The sequence below is a fragment of the Muntiacus reevesi genome, chromosome 10 (genome assembly GCF_963930625.1).
Source record: "Muntiacus reevesi chromosome 10, mMunRee1.1, whole genome shotgun sequence".
NCBI lineage: Eukaryota > Metazoa > Chordata > Mammalia > Artiodactyla > Cervidae > Muntiacus > Muntiacus reevesi.
The window spans coordinates 40,423,619-40,443,063 of NC_089258.1; the positions used below are offsets into that span (position 1 = coordinate 40,423,619).

Below are 19,445 nucleotides of genomic sequence, written 5' to 3' on the forward strand. Positions count from 1 at the left end.
GAATAACCTGAATAAAGAGATTAACTGTACTGACTGGAAAAGAAGTAGGGGGAAAAGACAGATTAAATTAAACAAAACAAAACAAAAGAGGGATCACATTCTTGGCCCCTGGCTTTAAGCAACGTGGCTAAAGGAACTGGGAAAGCCGTGAAGAGAGGCGACCCACCCGCCCCCGTGTGCCCCCGGAAGTGCTGGGTCCTGGCTCCGGAGCTCCACTCCCAGCAGGCCACGGTGTTGTCAAAGGAGCCCGTCACAAGCTTCTGCTCATCAAACTTCACTGCAGCACAAGTGTGCGTCTGGATGCCATAAACACATTGCCCTGTGCTCACATCCCACAGTTTTGCAGACAAGTCATCTGACCCTTCAAGAGAAAAACAGGGAGGTTAGTAAGAAGACAAACACTAAAGAGGTGGAATCAGTCCCCAAAGATGGCATCCTTAAAGGAGAACCTTAACCTCCTCCAGCACTCCCACTTAATAGCTGGGGGAAACTAAAGCGAGAGAGAGGAACACAGCCTGCTCTGCATCGCCAAAACAGTGTCAGCAGCCCTGGGACTGACTCCAAGCCTTGGGTTAGTCCTTTTCCCTAAACGCTCCAGGTTACAGAGCCATGTCAGACTGGAACATCCCATGGTGTTTCCACTTGTAAATTTCCCTAAATCTCTGGCTATCATGAGCTCTCTGACTTAAGCTTAAAATGATGGGTATCACCTATCACTGCATGTGTACACTTGCCTGCCTGTCCATTATCCAACAACTGAACAAACAGAGAATGCTGAAATAGTAAAGCTGTAGGCTGGAACATGTTCCACTCTAAGGCAAGTCAAAGACAAGCCCTGATCACTGGTTAACTTCTACAAAGGCTAACCACTAATTTCTTGAGCCATCCCGAAATGTGAAAGAACTTCAAAGAAAGTAAGACATAAACTATTCCCACACATTTACAACAATTCAGCAAAGGGCTTGTAAAGTCTCTTAAGATTATGCAGGATAAAAGGCAGGTTTTACTTCTGCCTCTGATGAAAACTGTGTAACAATTCACAGTATTACTGGTTAGTAACCAAGTCATGTCTGACTCTTTGTGGCCCCGTGGACTGTAGCCCGCCAGGCTCCTCTGTCCATGGGATTTCCCAGGCAAGAAAACTGGAGTGGGTTGCCATTTCCTCCTCCGGGGAACCTTCCAGACCCAGGGATCGAACCCGTGTCTCCTGCATTGCAGATAGATTCTTTACCACTGAGACACTGGGGAAACTGCATTTAAAATCCTAGTGACTAATTCATGTTTCACAATTTGCCTTTATAAAATATTAAGAATTGACAAAGTCATTTTGAAGATACATAAATGTAATTCCTGTAATAAAGACATGGTATCTTGGAAAAGCACCAACTGATCAGTTTTCAAAAAGCTTAAATGACTAAATAAAGCCAGCCACAATTCCACCTTTAAGGACTGATCAAGAGCCACTGTTTCAGACAATGGAAAAATAGCTATCAGTTATGAAAGAGCAGAGCAGAAATTTCACCCCTGGAAAACCCTATGAGAGCATACTGAAATGAAGACTCTATTTGCTGTTATTTTACTAATTAGGGATTCAGTTTCCTTTCTATAAAATGAAAGGTGAGACTTGGCTGGTGGTTCTCAATGGCATATGAGGCATCAGAATCAACTGGAGAGCTTTATCAAGACATCCACGCTAGGCCTCATCTTGAGAGATTCTAACTCAGAACATCCGAGGCAGGAGAAATAATTATAAAAACTTGCCAGGTGAACTTATTAGCAATGCATTGAGAACCAATGATCTAAGAACAATACTATCCAATAGAAAGATAGGACAAGCCATGTACGCAATGTAAATTTTTCTAATATTTACTTTAAAAAGTACAAAAAAGGGGAAATAATTTAATTTTTAACTCAGTATGCCAAAAAAACCATCATCAGCTCATGTAATCAATATAGAAATGTATTAATGGAGCGGTTTACAGTCTAAGTCTCCCTTCCTATCTCACACCTCGGTTTGAGCGCGCTGTACTTCAGGTGCTCCCAAGTCAGGTGTGCCGAGCGGCCGAGCAGCCAGCACAGTGGACAGCGCAGGTCCAACAACCTGTAAGGGCCTCTCAGAGTTTCAGCAGAGCCAGCATTCTGTGGCTGCATTTCTAGGAAGCTAAAGCAGGAAAAGAAACTATGCTTGGTGCTAACTGAGCTTGGTTCTGATTCACTGCCAGTGTTTCACAGGCTCGCCTTCATTCATTCAACCCACATTTGGGGAACTTCTGGGTCAGGCAGGGATCCTGCTCTTGTGGCGCTTGGTCTTCCAAGGAAGACAAGAAGGCCAAACAAGCAGTGACAGCTCAGTAAAGTGGTGGGCGGCACAAAAGCCCACAGCAGATACGAGGAGGGGATGAGGGGAGAAAGCACCCCAGATGGAGTTCCGCTGAGTTTACGGCTGTGCTCCTCAACATCAAGGTGTTCCACAAACACGCCTTAGGAGAAGGCATGCCTGGCCCCACCCCATACACTCTGGGGTGCTGTGAAGCCAGGCCTTGGTGTAGCACTGTCTGAAGAAGGAATTTCATGGCTTAAAAAATACCCAAACTTGGGACTTCCCTGGTGGTCCAGTGGTTAAGACTCCGAGCTCCCAACGCCAGCGGCACAGGTTCCATCACTGGTCACGGAACTAAGGCCTTGCATGCCACATGGCACCACCAAAAATAAATACAAAATTAAAAATTTTTTTTCAATATTAACAAGTTGAAATCTAAAGGATGAATACAGTCATCAGCACCCTCTCCCCCAATCAAAAAAATAAAATATAAACAGTACGTGCCAGAGCTCAGCCACACTTTTTCTGCAGAAGACTGGACAGTAAATATAATAGGCTCCTGGAGCCACACACTCTCTGGGGCAATTACTCCACTCTGCTGGATCTGGCCCCTGGGGTCTGTGGTTTACCAATCCCTGGAATACAACTATTTAATTACCTATTAAATATGTGAACACGCATTAGTGTCGATTCATAAAGAACTCCTTGAACCCATTCTATCAATGAAAACTATCTAGGAATTATTGACAATGCTTGTCAAATGCACTGCCTCAAACAGGGATGCTGGCAACAGTTCAGTATGACTGGGAAGTAGTGGGAAAGGTCAGGATGGCAAACGGGGTGGTGAGGATGTTTAACTATGACCTCATCTGCATTTCTGAAAGACCTCTGTGGCAGCATCACAGGAGGAGATTTGAAGGGGAGCAAAGCTGGAAGCAGGAAGGCCACTCATCAACTAGGTGGGAGGATACACAAAACGTGGCCTATACGTCAAAGGGTTACTCTTCAGCCTCAAAAAGGAAGGAAATTCTGACCCAGGCAACAACATGGGCGAACCATGGAGACCATGTGCTAAGTGACCTTAAGCCAGTCACAAAAGAACAAATACTGCTCAGAGCCCACCCGTGAGGCACCCAGAGTGCTCACACTTAGAGAAAGCAGCGTGATGGTTGCCTGGGGCTGTGGGAGGAGGGGATAGGGTGTCAGTGATTAACCAATACGGTTTCAGTTTGAGAAGATGGAAAAAGTTCTGGAGACAGACGGTGATGTCTGTGCAACATGAGTGCACTTGATGGCACTGAACTGTGCATTTAAAATGGTTAAAATGGTCAATCTTCTATTTTCCCACAATTTGTTAAAAAAAAGGGGGGGGGAGATTATCTAACGTTATACAGGAAAACATGAGGCCATTCAATTTTACACCATAATAAACATCAGAAAACAATCAGGTTGGGCTGCACTGTTTGACAAGGCAGAAGCCTAGCTTCAGCTGCTAAGCCTTTAGGAGCCATCATCCTCTCCCCTTCTGCTTGTGTCAACGTTCTTCATAGACTCTCATTCGCTGTGCTGACGAGCCCAGCATGTTTTCAAAGAGGTCACCAATGATACTGTGTAGAGAGGAAAGTGAACTAAATAAACGTAGACTATTTTTCATTACATGAAAGGGGAAAAAAAGCCCTCTCAATTCAGAAAACAGGATGAAAACAATCTTTGATATAAAAAAAGGTAAGCAGAAAAATGAGCTGTAACGCAAATAGAGTAAGCTATCTTATCAAGCTAAGTTTAAATATTTAACTGGTAGAATCAGATCTCAGCTCTCAAACCATCTGAGTCATTTGACTCTGTTACCAACTGAATAAACATTTACTACCGCCTCTTTAAGACAGGCAACTTTCATTCTCCTTTTCAAAACTGTTTATTACCCTGTCTCTTTACCTCTCCCCATTCTCTGAGTACACACTCAAAAGGATCCACCCTACACTCTATGCATTCTTTTTCCTCTCCATCTCCTTTTAAAATTTCACTTGCAGCCACAGCTATGATGTGACTAACTCCTAAACCATTCTCTCCAGGCCTGAGCACTCTTGAAAGCTCTTACCCTGCATTTCCAAATATTATGGGACTCTCCACTTACACATCCAATGAGATTCACTTCATCCCACACTGAACTCCATCTATCCACTTGAATTTATTCTCAGTTTCTACTCTTTTACTAGTACTATCTTAGCATTTGTACATGCAGCTAGAAGACTGCAGTCATTTTTGAAATATCCCTATTCCTTGCCACACTCCCAATTCACTGCCAAATCCTGTCACTTCTATTTCAATAGCTACTCTTCCATTCAACTGCTACTTTCAGAAATCTCTACCCTTAGTATCCTGTATCTAGACCTATCTAAACTCATATAAACTGCAACGGACTAGTAATTTAATCTGGAAGCTCGAGATCTGTCTGTTAAAGGGTATGAGAAGAATTAATACCTTCTGGGGGAACACTTTAGAAATGGTGGGTGGCTCCACTGTCACAGTGAGAGGCCATTACTGGCCCCTACTCGGCAGAGACCAGGGATGCTGGACACACTGCACTGTCTGCGGTGCACAGAGAGTCATCTTGTATCTGCATGACATCCTTGAAGGTCCTGCCAGACACTCCTAAGTGTGAAGCTAATTCTTAGTTACCTAAGCCTAACTTTTGCTGTTTTACAAAGCATATTAGCAGGTTAACTGTGTGCTTAATTCTCTATGAGTGTAACTATCAGATAAACTGAGGAAAGATGTCCTTTCCTGGGGACTCTGCTAAGGGCTTTTCATCACTTGGTAAGATCAAGCTGTGGATGGCATCTGGGGCGCAAGGACCACCTTCTGTATCCACAGGGGCCATGCTCACGACAGTGCACACAGGCGCGGACACCTGATCACCACCTTCCACAACAGCCACGGCTGGGCACGTGTTCACTGTTACTTTAAATCACAATTCTCTTATTTCTCCTCTGGGTCAGACTTTGGCTATCAATTTTTAAAATGTGTATGTATAGACAAGTTGCTTCCATGACTTTTAATTCATGATAGGAGGATATTGTAAAATCTTGTAAAAAGAGGACCCAAGTCTGACAGAAACAAGAAACAGTAGTTTCTTTGAAGTGGAAGGTCCTGAACCGGACTCTTTTTCTGCTCAAAAATCACTCAGAGTTCATAGAAAACAGCCCAAAAGCATGTTCATGGCATTCCAGCCCAAACCTATTTCTTCAGATTATACTCTAAGAGTCTGAGAGCCCCCACTTATGTTCTAAGATGTCGACATTTCCTCCTCCACGCTCGCACCTTTCCATGTCTTTAGAATGCTTCTCTTCCTGTTGGAAAACCCTGACTGTGTATCTCAAATCTCCAAAATGCATGTATTCTTCAAGACCCAACATAAACACTCTCTACTTTCTCAAAAGAAACCATTCCTTTCTTTTGAACAACTACATATTCCTCATACAATTCAACTACATCATTTTTTTGGTTGGTCTCTCTTTTAATTAAGATATAACTGATAGACAACATTGTATTAATTCCAGATGTATAATGCAATGATTTGATATCTGTATATACTGTGAAATATTCACCACAACAAAACTAGTTAAATACATCATCTGATCATACCTCCTTTATAGCTCTTGTTTTTCTTGTTTGCCTGCAAGTCAGAGGTCACAATATAGCCATTTATAGGTTGAATATGACCCAACCACAATATTTTAAAAATCTGAATAATACTTAGAAAAGTAATACTTTTTAAAAAATGAGGCTATTTCTCAAAAAGCTAGACCTGGGGCTTCTCCTGGAAAGTCAGATCTGACAATTCTGAGCCTGAACTGCACAAGAGAAATATCTCCTACAGGAGAGCAGCAACTCCCCATGGCGGTGTTTTCTCATCAGCCACAGCTCACATGGAACTAAGGCTCACACGGAACTAGAGTCGAGATCAGGCTCGAAGGTCCGCAGTGAGCCTCAGTCAGGCTACCTTCCTGATCACAGTGTGCACGTTCTTGGAGGAAAGAACAATCCTGATTCAGCCACGCGTGCTCACGCTGCCTGTCACGCAGTCGGCATATTTTATAAATAAATATCTACTGAACAGCACCAAACACAGTAGGTTCCTCTCTCACCATTTCAGAAATGAGCAGAATTTCTTAAGTTCTGAACACACATATACAATCTCATACAATCATACAATCTATACCACGCTAATTTTTAGCATTATTAACCCTTTTGGTAAAACTGTTTCACTGCTTGCTTAAGGGCTAATCTGAGAGTCACTAAGTTTATTGCCAAATTCAGAATTTCCCAATTCAACAACAGTGAAAAGACAAGCTCTTAAGTGAAGAGGTGATACAAACACATGTTTAGTTCTATTAACAAATATTTCTTGCTAGTAACAGTCCCAAGAATGCTGCTTTAAATAAATGCTTTGAATCATTTTCAACAGCACAATTTTCCATAATCAAAGTCAGTGAATTTAATCATACTAAAAATAAGATAGCATATAGACTCACCTGGAGAATAATCTTAAAATGCAGGGCTGTGTCCACAGTCATTTGTAGATATTAACTGCCCAGGTAATTAGGGAATTCAGTGAATATATTCCATTCACTTCTGTGCCAAGTAACTGAGGTTTTATTGCATTTCAAAAGCAAAGTTTAACAAGACATTAAAAATAAAAATTAAAAAAGCTGGAGCTAGTTCTGAAAATGAGACAACGGCCAGTATTGACCCAAGTGTGAGTAAGGGCCAAGTTCAAAGGCAATATGGCACCTTAATCTTAAAAAAAAAACCAAAAACCTGCCAGTGATTATGAGGCAAAAAGAATATTGAAAAGTCATCACCACAGGTGGGAAAGTAGATCAAGGTATAGAAGAACAGATGATGTTGTTCCAATAATCAGGCTTTTAATACGACAGGGAAAATAACATGAGCATGGAGTAATCTCAGGATGACAAACAAAACCATGAAATACCTTAAATGTTTATTTTATAAAACTGACAAAGTGTTGAGCATTTCAGAGAATGTCACCGCATTAAGAAAATGGACAACCTCAATGAATAAAGAAATTCAACTTTAAGACAGTCTTGAGAAATCATACCTCTCTTCACCATTAAAAATATTAAACTGAGTATGGCAGGACTCTGAGGGAGAAGCAGGTTCACCTTAGACGTCGCTGTGGGCATAGCACCAATTCAATACATCTGGAAAGGACACTAAGAGGCGCTATAAATTCATTCATACTTCTGGATCTGGTGATTCTGCTCTAAGGCTTCTGCCTCAAATGAATAATCCAAAGGGAAAAAACAATGCAGACAAAAATATCCATAAAAACAGAAACAACCTGAATATGCACTAGTATGGAAATGGCTAAATGACGATGATCTATTTACACAAAGGAACAGTGTATGACAACCACGCAGTTCAGGTCAACACTCAGGAGTATGTCAGAAATCATCCTGAGCAAGCAGCACAGGGCGTCCCCGCGCGGCGGCAATGTGCTCAGTCGCTAAGTCGCTTCTGACCCCTCGTGATCCCACAGATGGCAGCCCGCCAGGCTCCTCTGTCCATGGAAATTTCCAGGCAAGAACACTGGAGTGGGTTGCCACTTCCTACTCCAGGGAATCTTCCTGACCCAGGGATCAAACTTGTGTCTCCTGCAGTGGCAGGCAGCTTCTTTAACACTGCACCACCTGGGAAGCCCAATACTGTATATTATATATGATGGAAGCAAATAGCATTAAGATCACTGATAAGATGATCTAGAACCTCGAGCCATTCTAAACTTTGCTTAGTCATTATACACAACACCTATCAACATGTACTGCCTGAAACATGGGCACTCACTATATAATCATATGTAGAAACAGATGCCCATTATAACTGGAAGATGCACATAATTCTAACTTTAATCATTACATTTATAATAAAAAGTTACTTTACTTATTGTTATTGTTGTTTAGTCGCTAAGTCGTGTCTGACTTTTTCATGATCCAATGGACTATAGCCTGCCAGTCTCCTCTGTTCATGGGACTTCCCAGGCAAGAAAACTGAGGTGGGTTGCCATTTGCTTCTCTAGGGGATCTTCTCGACTCAGAGATCAAACCCACATCTCCTGCATTGGCAGGCGAATTCTTTGCCACTGAGCAACCAGGGAAGCCCTCCCTGCTTGCTGAGTTTTAAAATATCCAACTATTTTCATTCCCATGCCCAAACTCTTCTAAATTCTTCTAAGAACCACAGGATCTTAGAGCAAGAGAAACAGCTCCCTTTGCATATTTTAAATACAAGGAAACAAACACAGAGAGGTTTCATAATCCTTTCAAAATGAATTATTTCCTAGGACTAGACAGCAAATTTTCTGTTTTTTTCCCAAAATCAGTGCTGATAGAAAAAAAAAAAAATTAACCAACATGAAGGACTGTTTATGGAAGAAAACTATAGAAAAACAGAGCTTTCAGACTCATCTCACATTTATAAGAATGTCTGGAGATTTCTTCTCATAAAATTTTATAAAAATAATTGTCTTCTCAGAGTGAAAAAGGATAAAGGGGTGGTGGTGGGGAGAGGAGGAACCAGTCAGGGACGGAGGGATAATGCCATCATAGATATCTCAGATAATTAACAACTGCCATTCTGAAGCCTGAGGAGTATTTTGTTCTGTCTCTAAGATTACACTCCACAAAACGTTAAAAAAAAAAAAAGGTCCAGGCTCTCTTACCTGTACACAGAAGTCCATCTTTGTAGTAAAGTGCATACACTCTGGCACTGTGTCCAATTAAAGATGAGGTCTCAAAGGCTTCATGGTCCTCCAGTTGCTTCATTCTCAAAATAGCCTTCAAATAAACCTTCTTCCAGTGCAAAGCGTCCTGAACAGAATCATCTATCTGCCAGCCCAAATTTTTACAGGCGGTCTGCCACACCTCTGTACAGGCACTTATCACCTTATTCCACTGTTTAGAGACGAGGCAGCACGTGAGTAAAGTCTGAGGGTCGAGCCATTTTAACAAATAAAAACTGAGCTCCAGGGGAAGGAGTTTGAGGAAGTCCCGCTTGAGCAGAGTCTCCAGGTTATTGGAGAGGTGTCTGAGCTGGACTGCCCCACTCAGACTAATCAGGTGATCCAGAGTTTCATTTTTCTGCAAGTCCGTCAGAGAAAGAAATGTAACAGAAATGTTATCAAGCCATGTCTCAAAGTCCTTTCTCTCCATAAGGTTATGGAAAAATTTACCTGTGGCACATCAAAATATTGTATTAGTTCTGCTCAAAAAGACCATTCAAGCAAGACTGCTAACAAATGAAGTATTAAAAATTAGTGCAAAAAACTGTTACAACTTTAGAGCTTAGTTACATTACAACTTTACAGTTAATAGATTGTATTTATCTGAAATAATTTCCATGCGCACAAAAGAAAACACATTTGAAAAAACATACTTTAACAAATCATGACCTCCAAAACATAACTCAGTGAAACTAATTTTGGTGTGTGTGACTTGCTCCTTCTGAAGTCTATCACATGCTACATGCATCTTCACAGTAAAAGATTTACAAAGTATTCATTCTTTATGAAACAGTGCATTCCGTATAATAGAACCCTTATCAAAATCATCATGATACCATTTTCTTAAATACACTCTACTTGGGCACAAAAATCACAAAAATAAGCACAAGGATGTGACACCCAAAAAGTAAGTCTCTAGAGCGGTTACTTGAGACATCAGTTATCAGGCTACATATAACCTGACCTGCTGTAGGAATCACAGAACTGACTACTGGCTTTTGCAATAGATGTTTAGGCAAAAAGGTTTGGGGAAGAAAAATAACCAGATACAATAAGTTATCTGGCTCAGGTTCTTCCACTTCCTTTACGGCACTGCCTGTTAGAACATGAATTTCCAAAAGCCTTATCTGGCCTTACACGGTCTGTTTTAACAAGGTTAATATGAGCTGGAGACAACTCTTAACCTCATGTGTCCCCAAGAGCCATGAAGGTCCTGGAGGTGTGCACAAATAAGACAAATTAGTCATCGTGATGCTTACAAGACGCACCAAGAAAGGTACCATCTCCTTCACTTTGCACATGAGCAAGTTGCAGGTCAGAGAAGGTGAGTGGTTTGCCTACAGCTAACAGGGCTATGAAAATAGCAACAGAACAGGCTGGAAGCCAGTGCTCTCAAGATCAGGACTCTTCCAGACACACTAAGCTGTCTCTCTCTCTCTGAAGCCAGTTACCATTAGGAGAATCACAACCTGGTGATAAGATCTGGGAGCCCTGAGTCCATCTGATTATACCATCTTCCCCTTTAAGGCTAACTGGACCCCCCACCCCCACCAAAATACAAGTATCCATCAATCCATACGATGTCAAGGTGTCTACCCACTCTTAACAATGGGGACTAAACTAATGGGAAGAGAAGAAAAGTAAAGCAAATCTGTGAAAACCACCTGTTCCAAGATCAGCCATGTTGACAGATATTAGTGCTGGGCAACAGGTACATGGGGTTTCTTTTTAAATTAGATTTTCATGTGTTCAAGCATTTCAATGATTAAAAAACAAACTTTCCTTATAATCTGACTAGTTTCCCATCATATTGTCATACTAATTTAAAAACCTAATGTCCAAATTAAAGTGAAAGAGGAAAATAAATTCATTTATCAGTTCAGTTCGGTCGCTTAGTTGTGTCCGATTCTTTGCAACCCCATGGACAGAAGCACACCAGGCTTCCCTGTCCATCACCAACTTCCGGAGCTTGCTCGATCTCATGTCCATTGAGTTGATGAAGCCATCCAACCATCTCATCCTCTGTCGTCCCCTTCTCCTCCTGCCTTTAATCTTTCCCAGCATCAGGGTCTTTTCCAATGAGTCAGTTCTTCACTTCAGGTGGCCAAAGGAGTGGAGCTTCAGCTTCAGCATCAGTCCTTCCAATGAATATTCGAGACTGTTGTCCTTTAAGATTGACTGGCTGGATCTCCCTGCAGTCCAAGAGATTCTCAAGAGTCTTCTCCAAAACCACAGTTCAAAAGTATGAATTCTTCAGCGCTCAGTTTTCTTTATGGGCAAACTCTCACATCCATACATGGCTACTGGAAAAACCAGAGTTTTGACTAGACAGACCTTTGTCGGCAAAGTAACGTCTCTGCTTTTTAATATACTGTTTAGGTTTGTCATAGCTTTTCTTCCAAGGAGCAAGTGTCTTTTAATTTCATGGCTGCAGTCACTATGTGCAGTGATTTTGGAGCCCAAGAAAATAAAATCACTGTTTCCACTGTTTCCCCATCTATTTGCCATGAAGTGATGGGACCAGATGCCATGATCATTTACCAGGTTTACACAAATAGTCAGATCTCACTGTCCAACTTCATTAATATTAAGGGATGTAAAGATCATTTTCATTAATTTCCCAATATCAAATTTGGCAGGAACATTTGTTATCAGACAAAAAGCAGTTAAAGCAAACAAACCACTTCTAAACAATCACATCATCTGGTGATTAATGTATCTAATGTTATCAAATAGTCAATGGACTTTAAGTCTCAGGGTTTGGGCTAGGTAGGATTTATTAATTTAAGGATTTACTTGGCTGCCGAAAACTAATGAGTTCACGGCAAGTTGTATGAACTTAACACAAGATAACAAGTGTCCTGGGAATTTCTTGGTTGCCCAGTGGTTAGGACTCTGCACGTTCACTGCCAGAGGGCCTGGGTTTGATCCCTGGTCAGGGAACTAAGGTCCCACAAGTTGCTTGGCACAGCAAAAAAAAAAAAAGCCACCAACAAGATTAACAAGCCTCCTTTTTCTGAATCCCAACCACCTTTTATCTGTAATATTTCTGGAAAAGTTTTACTTAAAAAAAATCATTCACAGCAAGATAAGAAAAAAGTTTCTGTAGACATTCATAGAATGTCGCCAATAGCTAATTAATCCTGGCCAATTAAAAATATAACCAAAACATGTGCCCAGGAATCATTTTTTACCATGAAGAAGTGGGGCGAGGGGCTTCTTGTATCACATCGGCCAGGCCACACACACGAAGTGTGCCACATACGCATCTTAGGAATAGTGACATTTGCGTACAGTGAACTGTTACTTATAATACCCATGAAAACAGTATCATTACCAAATAACTAAGAGACATCACACAGCACACCCAATCAATGGACCCAAGACACCAGAGAGATTATGGGATGAGTTTGCTATTGAGCACCTTTAAAAACGTAGGCATTTCTGAGATTTACACATTCTCCTAACAAGAATTGTTCTTCCAACTCTTAAAGATTGCCCTTTAAGCTACTGAACCCTTTACAGGAAGGTCTTATCCAGTTCTTCATCTCTCACTATCATGAAAAAGGCATCTTTTTAAAATAAAATAGGACCCATTAGCTTTGCAGAATGCACTATTAAAAAAAAATCAGCTTTTGTTTCTCTAAAAAATGAACTGACTCTGGAGAGAACTTTCTTAAGGTCATAGGTCTAAACTGAAGTCTTAGAAAGCCTCTAGAAATACCATGTACTGGCAGCACAAGGCCCCACAGGGAATACTTCAGGAAGTGAGATTTCAATTCAACTGAAGGAGGAGCTTCTAAAACATCAGAGCTTTCCAATAATGGAACAGCTGCCTCCAGGGTGGTGAGCTTCCCATTACTGGGAATGGTCAAGGACAGCTAGTTATAGATGCGGATTGAGGTAAAGGAAACTGTTTTGAAGTCAATCAAATCTTCCACAGATTCAGCCACTCTCTGTGTGATCATGGACATACTCAACTAACTTCTGAACTTTAGTTCTGTCTGTAAAATGGAAGCGAGCTCACCTCGAGGGCTGTGCGAGGCACAAGCAGTAGGGACCCGCTCAGAACGCAGCCCAGCAGGGAAACTCAAATGGCACTTTTTGTTAGTTTTATTACTATGAGTACCTGGCAGGAAAGCTCCAGTAACATCCCTTTCAACCCTAGGATATTACCAGTTTCTTGTTTTTGTCCATTCCGCGCCCCCACCCCCGTTTCTCTTAAAATGGATTAAAATGTACAGGAAAAAAAGAAAAACCTCAACTGCTCAAACTTACTGGGAACTTAATTTTGTAATTAAGGGCAGTTACTGACAGGAGGCTGATTTCCCAGGAGAGGCACTCTCTTTCCACCCTCTCCACACTCCACAGTGTCTCATTCTTCCCCCCCGACCCCAACTTCAGACTCAACATAGAACTTGCCCCTCTGCCCTCAGTATTAACAATCACAAAGCTCTGAAACAGACAGATGTGAAGATTCCTAAACTGGGAGATGGGGGTCTGGGCTTGGTCTCTGGTTCTGCTATTAACTCCCTACGTTCCCTCAGGTAACTCTCATCTTTGTACTGGTTTGGAAACACTAGAGTACTACTCATAGATGTTACCTCACATGATTTTCACGACCTTGTGGAGGGTGTGAGAACTGCCCTTAAAAAATGAAGAAATTTATGTTCTCCAAAGTGGAGAGACTTTCCCTGGGTCTCACAGGAAGGAGCAGGCACAACATCTTGCCCAGACCCCATCCTTCTCAAAAAAGCAAAACAAAGCTTATACTTCCAGGTCTTACTAAAGATAGAACATTCTTGACTAAACATGATGAATGCCGTTTACCTCTCCTCTCTCAGGACCTGGCCTAATCAAGACAGAAAACAAGACATCTGCTATCTTTGGGAGGGAGGCTTCTTCTTCCCTCTTTTTTCTTATCAAGCATAACCAGGGTTAAAGAGAATAGAGGCTCTGAGCTTATCTAAATAAACTTACATATACATAAAATATCTTTTGCATACTCAAGAAGCTGGTTAATACCGATTGTTTCCAGAGAATACTGGACGGTTGAGGAATAGGAGTGAAGGTCCCTTTATGAATTTAAACCAGTATGAATACCTGACCTGTTTATATCCACCTTCGGTTTTAAGATGAATTTTTAAAAGCTTTGAAAGAATACAAACAGGGCTTTGCAACCCGACTTGTTGCTGGGTAACCCTGGGCAAATCACTTCACCTATCTCAAGCCCAACTTCCTCACTGGTAAAAGGTAACCACTAACAGCATTATCTACAAGCGGTTTTTACAAAGAATAAACGGGATAATGCACATAAAACGTTTAGCACAGTATCCGCACAGTGGAAGCCTACAAGAAATGCTGGCTACCACCATTATTTAGCATTTACCCTGCTATCTTTATTGCAAGCAGCACTCCACATACACACCTGTTTCCATGGCATACCCACAATTATGGCGCAGTCCCGCACATTAGTACAGCGTTTTGTACTTCATAAACCACCTCTCCACACTGCTTCATCCTTTAAACTCATTAACAGCCCTGGGACATCACGGTTAACTCATTTCGCAGCTAAGGAAACTGAGGCTCCAGGAGGCAGTCACTCAGTTCTCCCATCTCTAAATCAACTCCAGATCCCTTCAACCCGTTCGCCGCTCCCAGGTCCCCTACTCCCGGAGCCGTGTTCCGCGCGGCACTGACCTGAGCGAGCGCCCCGGGGCCCGGGACCTCGCGCCGGGCTCACACCAACTAGGCGCGCTCGGGCCGCCAGAGCCTCGCAGCGGCCAGGTCCGCTCCGCAGCCATGGCGCCTGCAGGGAGAGAAAGGCAAACAGCCCGAGGCGCGACGGGTCAGCAGAGGCGCGGGCCCCAAACAGCCCCCTCCGCGACCCGGCCCCGCCTAGAACACAGACCTGGACCGGCGGCCGCCGCTCTGGGTCCGCAGCCTCACAGGGGAGCGGCTTCCGGTGCTGCCTGCGTCATCTCCGCGCGCCCCTCCACCCGCGGCGCCCAGCGGACGCGGCTGCACTTCCGGCCCCGCCGTGAAGCGGAAGTGGGCGGGCAGAGGCGCGTAGAGGGGAACGGAGCATGCGCAGGACCCTTTAGTTTTGTGGCACCGGGACCGAGGTTTGCTTCCAGGAGGTATACAGAAATTGTCCAGCGAACTGATGTCCGTCACCCAATCTGATCTTGCACCACCGACTCACACTTTTTCTTATTATGCTCACTTTCCGAGGAGAGCGGCAATATGAGAGACTTGTCCAAAGAACAATTCATATGACAGAGAGTCGTACGTGCGGTTAGTGGTAGAGCAGAGAGCGAAGGCTCCACGCGTCCGGAGAACATCGAGGGCACCGAACACCTGGGAAATAGAAAGTTGATTCTCTGTGGCGGGAACTAAGTATGGAGCTCAGAAAGTCAGGTCTTAAGAGAGCGGGTTTGGTTTGGTAGACAACAGGAAGACTGAGAACTTCTAGGCCAGAGGGTGACTTCTGATGGTATCACAGGAAAATTTAGGAAGACATAGGTTCATATGTCAGATTGGGTGAGCTTTATGAAAGAGAAGGCAGTGCTAAGGTAATCAAGAAAACCAGGCACTTCTATTTGCAGCAAATGATCTCAGCCCTAGTACTGTAAGAGTTTGCTGAATCAAAGTGAAAATTCTAGATGGAGCTGGCCCAGAGATAATATTGTTTGAATCTCTCATGGACAAAGAAACCAAATTGTCTCAGTTTAAGTCCAGAGACTACCCAGGAGCAAAATTTATGGCTTATTAAAAAATGAAAAGAAAATTGCAAAATGGAATTTGTATTTAATGAAATCCAAGACCTATGTAATCATTCAATTTTGTATGTGTAAAAATTCTCATTTGCATTTTTTAAGGATATATATTCCCCACTTTGTAAAAAATCTCCAAGAATCCACAATGATTGTTGAGAAAACATAGCTAGCTTTAAAATGCAATGAATTATTCCTAGGCAAATAACTACAAAAACTGCTTTGAAGGGCAGGCAGGAAGATCAATATGCGAAAAGAGAAACATGAAATATAGCCTGGCATAGGAACAGAAGGTTCAGTGCAACTGCTTGTGACAGGAACATAAAAATACGCTGGATGTTGTTTCTTTCTTTAATAAACTTGCTGATCAAATGGTATTTGGAGTAATTTCTACACATAGAGACAATATAAAAATTGCAAACATCAAATGCTTGGTTTTTCCAGTTCAGGCTAAAATGGATTACAGGTTGTTTTCTATTTTGAGATAAAGTTGCCTGGGAGAGGTAGATGGATGACATATAATTAAGAACAATCTTAACATGGCCTATACTAGGAATTCAAAATCCTTCCTGATGAGACATGTATCAAACTACACCATAAGTTTCTTTGGGTAGAAAAAAATGCACCCACCAGGGATGACAAGTATCTCTTGATGTTTAACGCATTTCTCACACGCGTATGTACCAGGGAGCAGAAACTACTCTGTTTAGTTTCTTGAGATACACTCTGTGATGATGCTATGGAGACACGATATGTGTGAACTGTTCTTTCAACTCCCACACATACTTCACCAGGAACTCCATATAAAGACAAGGGGTCAGTTTCAAGAGGTACACAAAGTTGGAAGCATTTGAAGAGGTTTGCTATCTATTCTTTGTTCTGGATTCACTCTAGCTGTAACATGATCGGCACTTGCTCTCCTATAGAGCCAGCAGGTATTCTGGGACAAAAGCTCAGGTTGATTGACAAGAAACCTTATCCTGAAGGTCTCAGGCACAAGGCACTGTGCTTCAATTGCTGTTAGACTGAGTAATCCTGAGATACATTTGGACAAACCTTGGCATCTGGACTCAATAATTTCCAAAACCCCCAAATTGTTCACAGACAACATGCAGGTAAGTTTCTTATAATCTTTGTAGCACTTTATATCTACTAGAATAAGCTTTGAGTAGGCTGAAGTTTCTTCTTTGTGTAAATCATCAGGTGAACTAAAAAAAAAAATGGAAAGGAGTTCAGATTATAATTGTGGGAATTTGTTTTGCTTTGTTGTTTTTTTCTTATTAAATAGACATGGGAAAGTAAAAGATGGACTTCAGGAGTCTCTAGTGGTTAAGAGTGAGCTTTGAAACTGACAGATTTGAGCTCATATCATGGCCCTACCTCACCCTCTTCTTACTCACTAAATGATCCTGGGCAAAACCACATGGGTGCTCAGCTTAAGTCTGAAGATAACCTATCTCAAAGGGATATTAGCAAGACTGAAAAGAGTTAAGGCATATAAAATGTTTAGCACAGGGCCTGGCTCACAGCCAGTGCTCAATAAGACATTAAGTGTCACTATGGGAGTCTTTATTGATTGAAGCTCCGATGAACAGAGACTTAATTCTTCTAATGTCGCTGGCTCTGTTATATTGCAGTACTATATTGTATGTGTTCTTCCAGATGGAAAGTTTCCATCTCCTTTAATGCGATGGAATAAGCTTGGCATCAGATATGTCCCAGATCTCTGAAAAGGTGCTGTGCAGATAGCAGGAATCTGCCCATATTGAAAGACATTTCAGAAAGATTAGGGGACACTGTCAAAACAGCTAATGTCAGAATACAGTATTAAATTGAAAACTCTCACTAGAAGAATGTAAATGTTTGATAGTAGCCACTGTGCAGTGGTCAACAAAAGCTGCCACTCCATTGACAAACAGCCCTGGACCTTTGGAATCAGAGAAGAAACTGACCCAAGCACACTGGTTCCAGAGAGGACCATCAGATATTTTCCTGTGAGTTTTTAGCATGATGATACCAATTGTTACTTTATAGTCATGTGTCTATGTCTGATTCCTCTGTTTCCCCAGTGCCTAACACAGGTGCCTTGAACATAGTAAGGGTTTCATCCAAGCAAGAAAACAGACAACATTTTGTTCAGTTTCCACTTTGTGCTAAATACTGGTCTCAGTAGTACTGGAGAAGAGAGAGGCATGATGTCCAGGGGACCAAGATCTAGTGAGAGAGACAGGTAACAGAAACACTAGCAATAAACACTTAAAAATAGTGTACTGTTAAGTGCTTTCAGGTGTACACATAGTATTCCGGGAGCATGTACACAGAAATGGGGATGAAGCTTCAATGAATGTATGTTCTTTCGTTTAGGCGACTTTCTGCAGACTTCGGACCCATCAGTGGTGTTTCATCCTGTTTAATGTTATTCTATTTCATGCCTTGCTTTTTGGGGCTGATTTTGTGGAAGAATATTTCCTGCATGCTTTGCCTTATGTAGATATGAAAGTTCTTGAAATTAAGGATAAGGCAAGAAAATTGAACACGGAACCCTTGAGAAGCAATCTTTCCAAATACTACATCCTGAGCCAGTCGGAGGTGTGTAAAGGAAAGAGCATATTTTTGCTCTCTCTTATATTCAGTAGCCCAGAAAATGGAACAAGGCGGGATCTCATCAGGAAAACCTGGGGTAATGTGACCAGTGTCCGAGGGCACCCCATTCTCACACTATTTGCTTTGGGAATGCCTGTTTTGGTGGCCACTCAGCAAGACATAGACAAAGAGTCCCAAAAGAATAATGACATAATTGAAGGCATCTTCTTGGACAGTTCTGAGAACCAGACTCTGAAGATCATCACCATGATGCAGTGGGCTGTGACTTTCTGCCCTAATGCCCTGTTTATCCTAAAGGTTGATGAAGAGATGTTTGTCAATATACCAAGCTTGGTGGACTATCTTCTCAATCTGAAAAAACACCTTGAAGATATCTACGTTGGAAGAGTTATCCATCGGGATACACCCAACAGAGACCCTGATAGCCAAGAATTTGTCCCTTTCAGTGAGTACCCAGAAGAGTACTACCCAGATTACTGCAGCAGGGAGGCCTTTGTTATGTCCCAAAATGTGGCTCGGATGATGTATGTAGTTTTCAAAGAAGTACCCATTATAGTGCGTGCTGATGTGTTTGTAGGGATTTGTGCGAAGTCCATTGGCCTTATACCCATCCACAGTTCAAGGTTTTCTGGGAAAAGGCACATCAGATACAACAGATGTTGCTATAAGTTCATTTTCACATCCTCAGAACCTACAGATGCTGAAATGCCCCTGGCATGGAAGGAAATTAACAGTGGAAAAGAATGTACGCTGCTTGAAACCTATTACGGGCTTGTCTCCTGCAAACTTCTGACGTATCTTGACAGCTTTAAACGCTTTCACATGGGTACCATAAAAAATAATGCCATGTCTTATGATGACTAGGGTTTCTTTGTTTTTCTTCAGAGTGTGTTCTTTTAAAATTACCTCCAACCTTGTTACAGAAAATGTCCCTCCTTCCTTG

General features: G+C 42.1%; 2 protein-coding genes across 4 annotated transcripts in view; one reads left to right on the top strand and one right to left on the bottom strand.

The window, feature by feature from the left end:
* Positions 1 to 15,090, bottom strand: part of FBXW2 (F-box and WD repeat domain containing 2) — a 33,376-nt gene extending 18,286 nt beyond the window's left edge. The window contains exons 1-4 of one of the 3 annotated variants that reach the window (XM_065947362.1): positions 15,034 to 15,090; positions 14,823 to 14,931; positions 9,063 to 9,572; positions 167 to 361 (exon numbers count right to left, since the gene is read on the bottom strand). In XM_065947362.1, coding sequence (XP_065803434.1) covers positions 167 to 361; positions 9,063 to 9,552 — 685 coding nt within the window. In that variant the 5' untranslated portion in view covers positions 9,553 to 9,572; positions 14,823 to 14,931; positions 15,034 to 15,090. Of the gene's footprint in view, positions 1 to 166; positions 362 to 9,062; positions 9,573 to 14,550; positions 14,802 to 14,822; positions 14,932 to 15,033 lie in introns of those variants that run through there. The other 2 variants (XM_065947361.1, XM_065947363.1) reach the window with 2 other exon arrangements.
* A 1,741-nt stretch (positions 15,091 to 16,831) lies between these two features.
* B3GALT9 (beta-1,3-galactosyltransferase 9) lies at positions 16,832 to 19,425 on the top strand. The gene is made up of 2 exons (XM_065901485.1): positions 16,832 to 17,013; positions 18,263 to 19,425. The coding sequence occupies exons 1-2, from the start codon at positions 17,008 to 17,010 to the stop codon at positions 19,364 to 19,366; spliced, it is 1,110 nt and encodes a 369-aa protein (XP_065757557.1). The 5' UTR covers positions 16,832 to 17,007; the 3' UTR covers positions 19,367 to 19,425.
* The last annotated feature ends 20 nt before the right edge of the window (positions 19,426 to 19,445 follow it).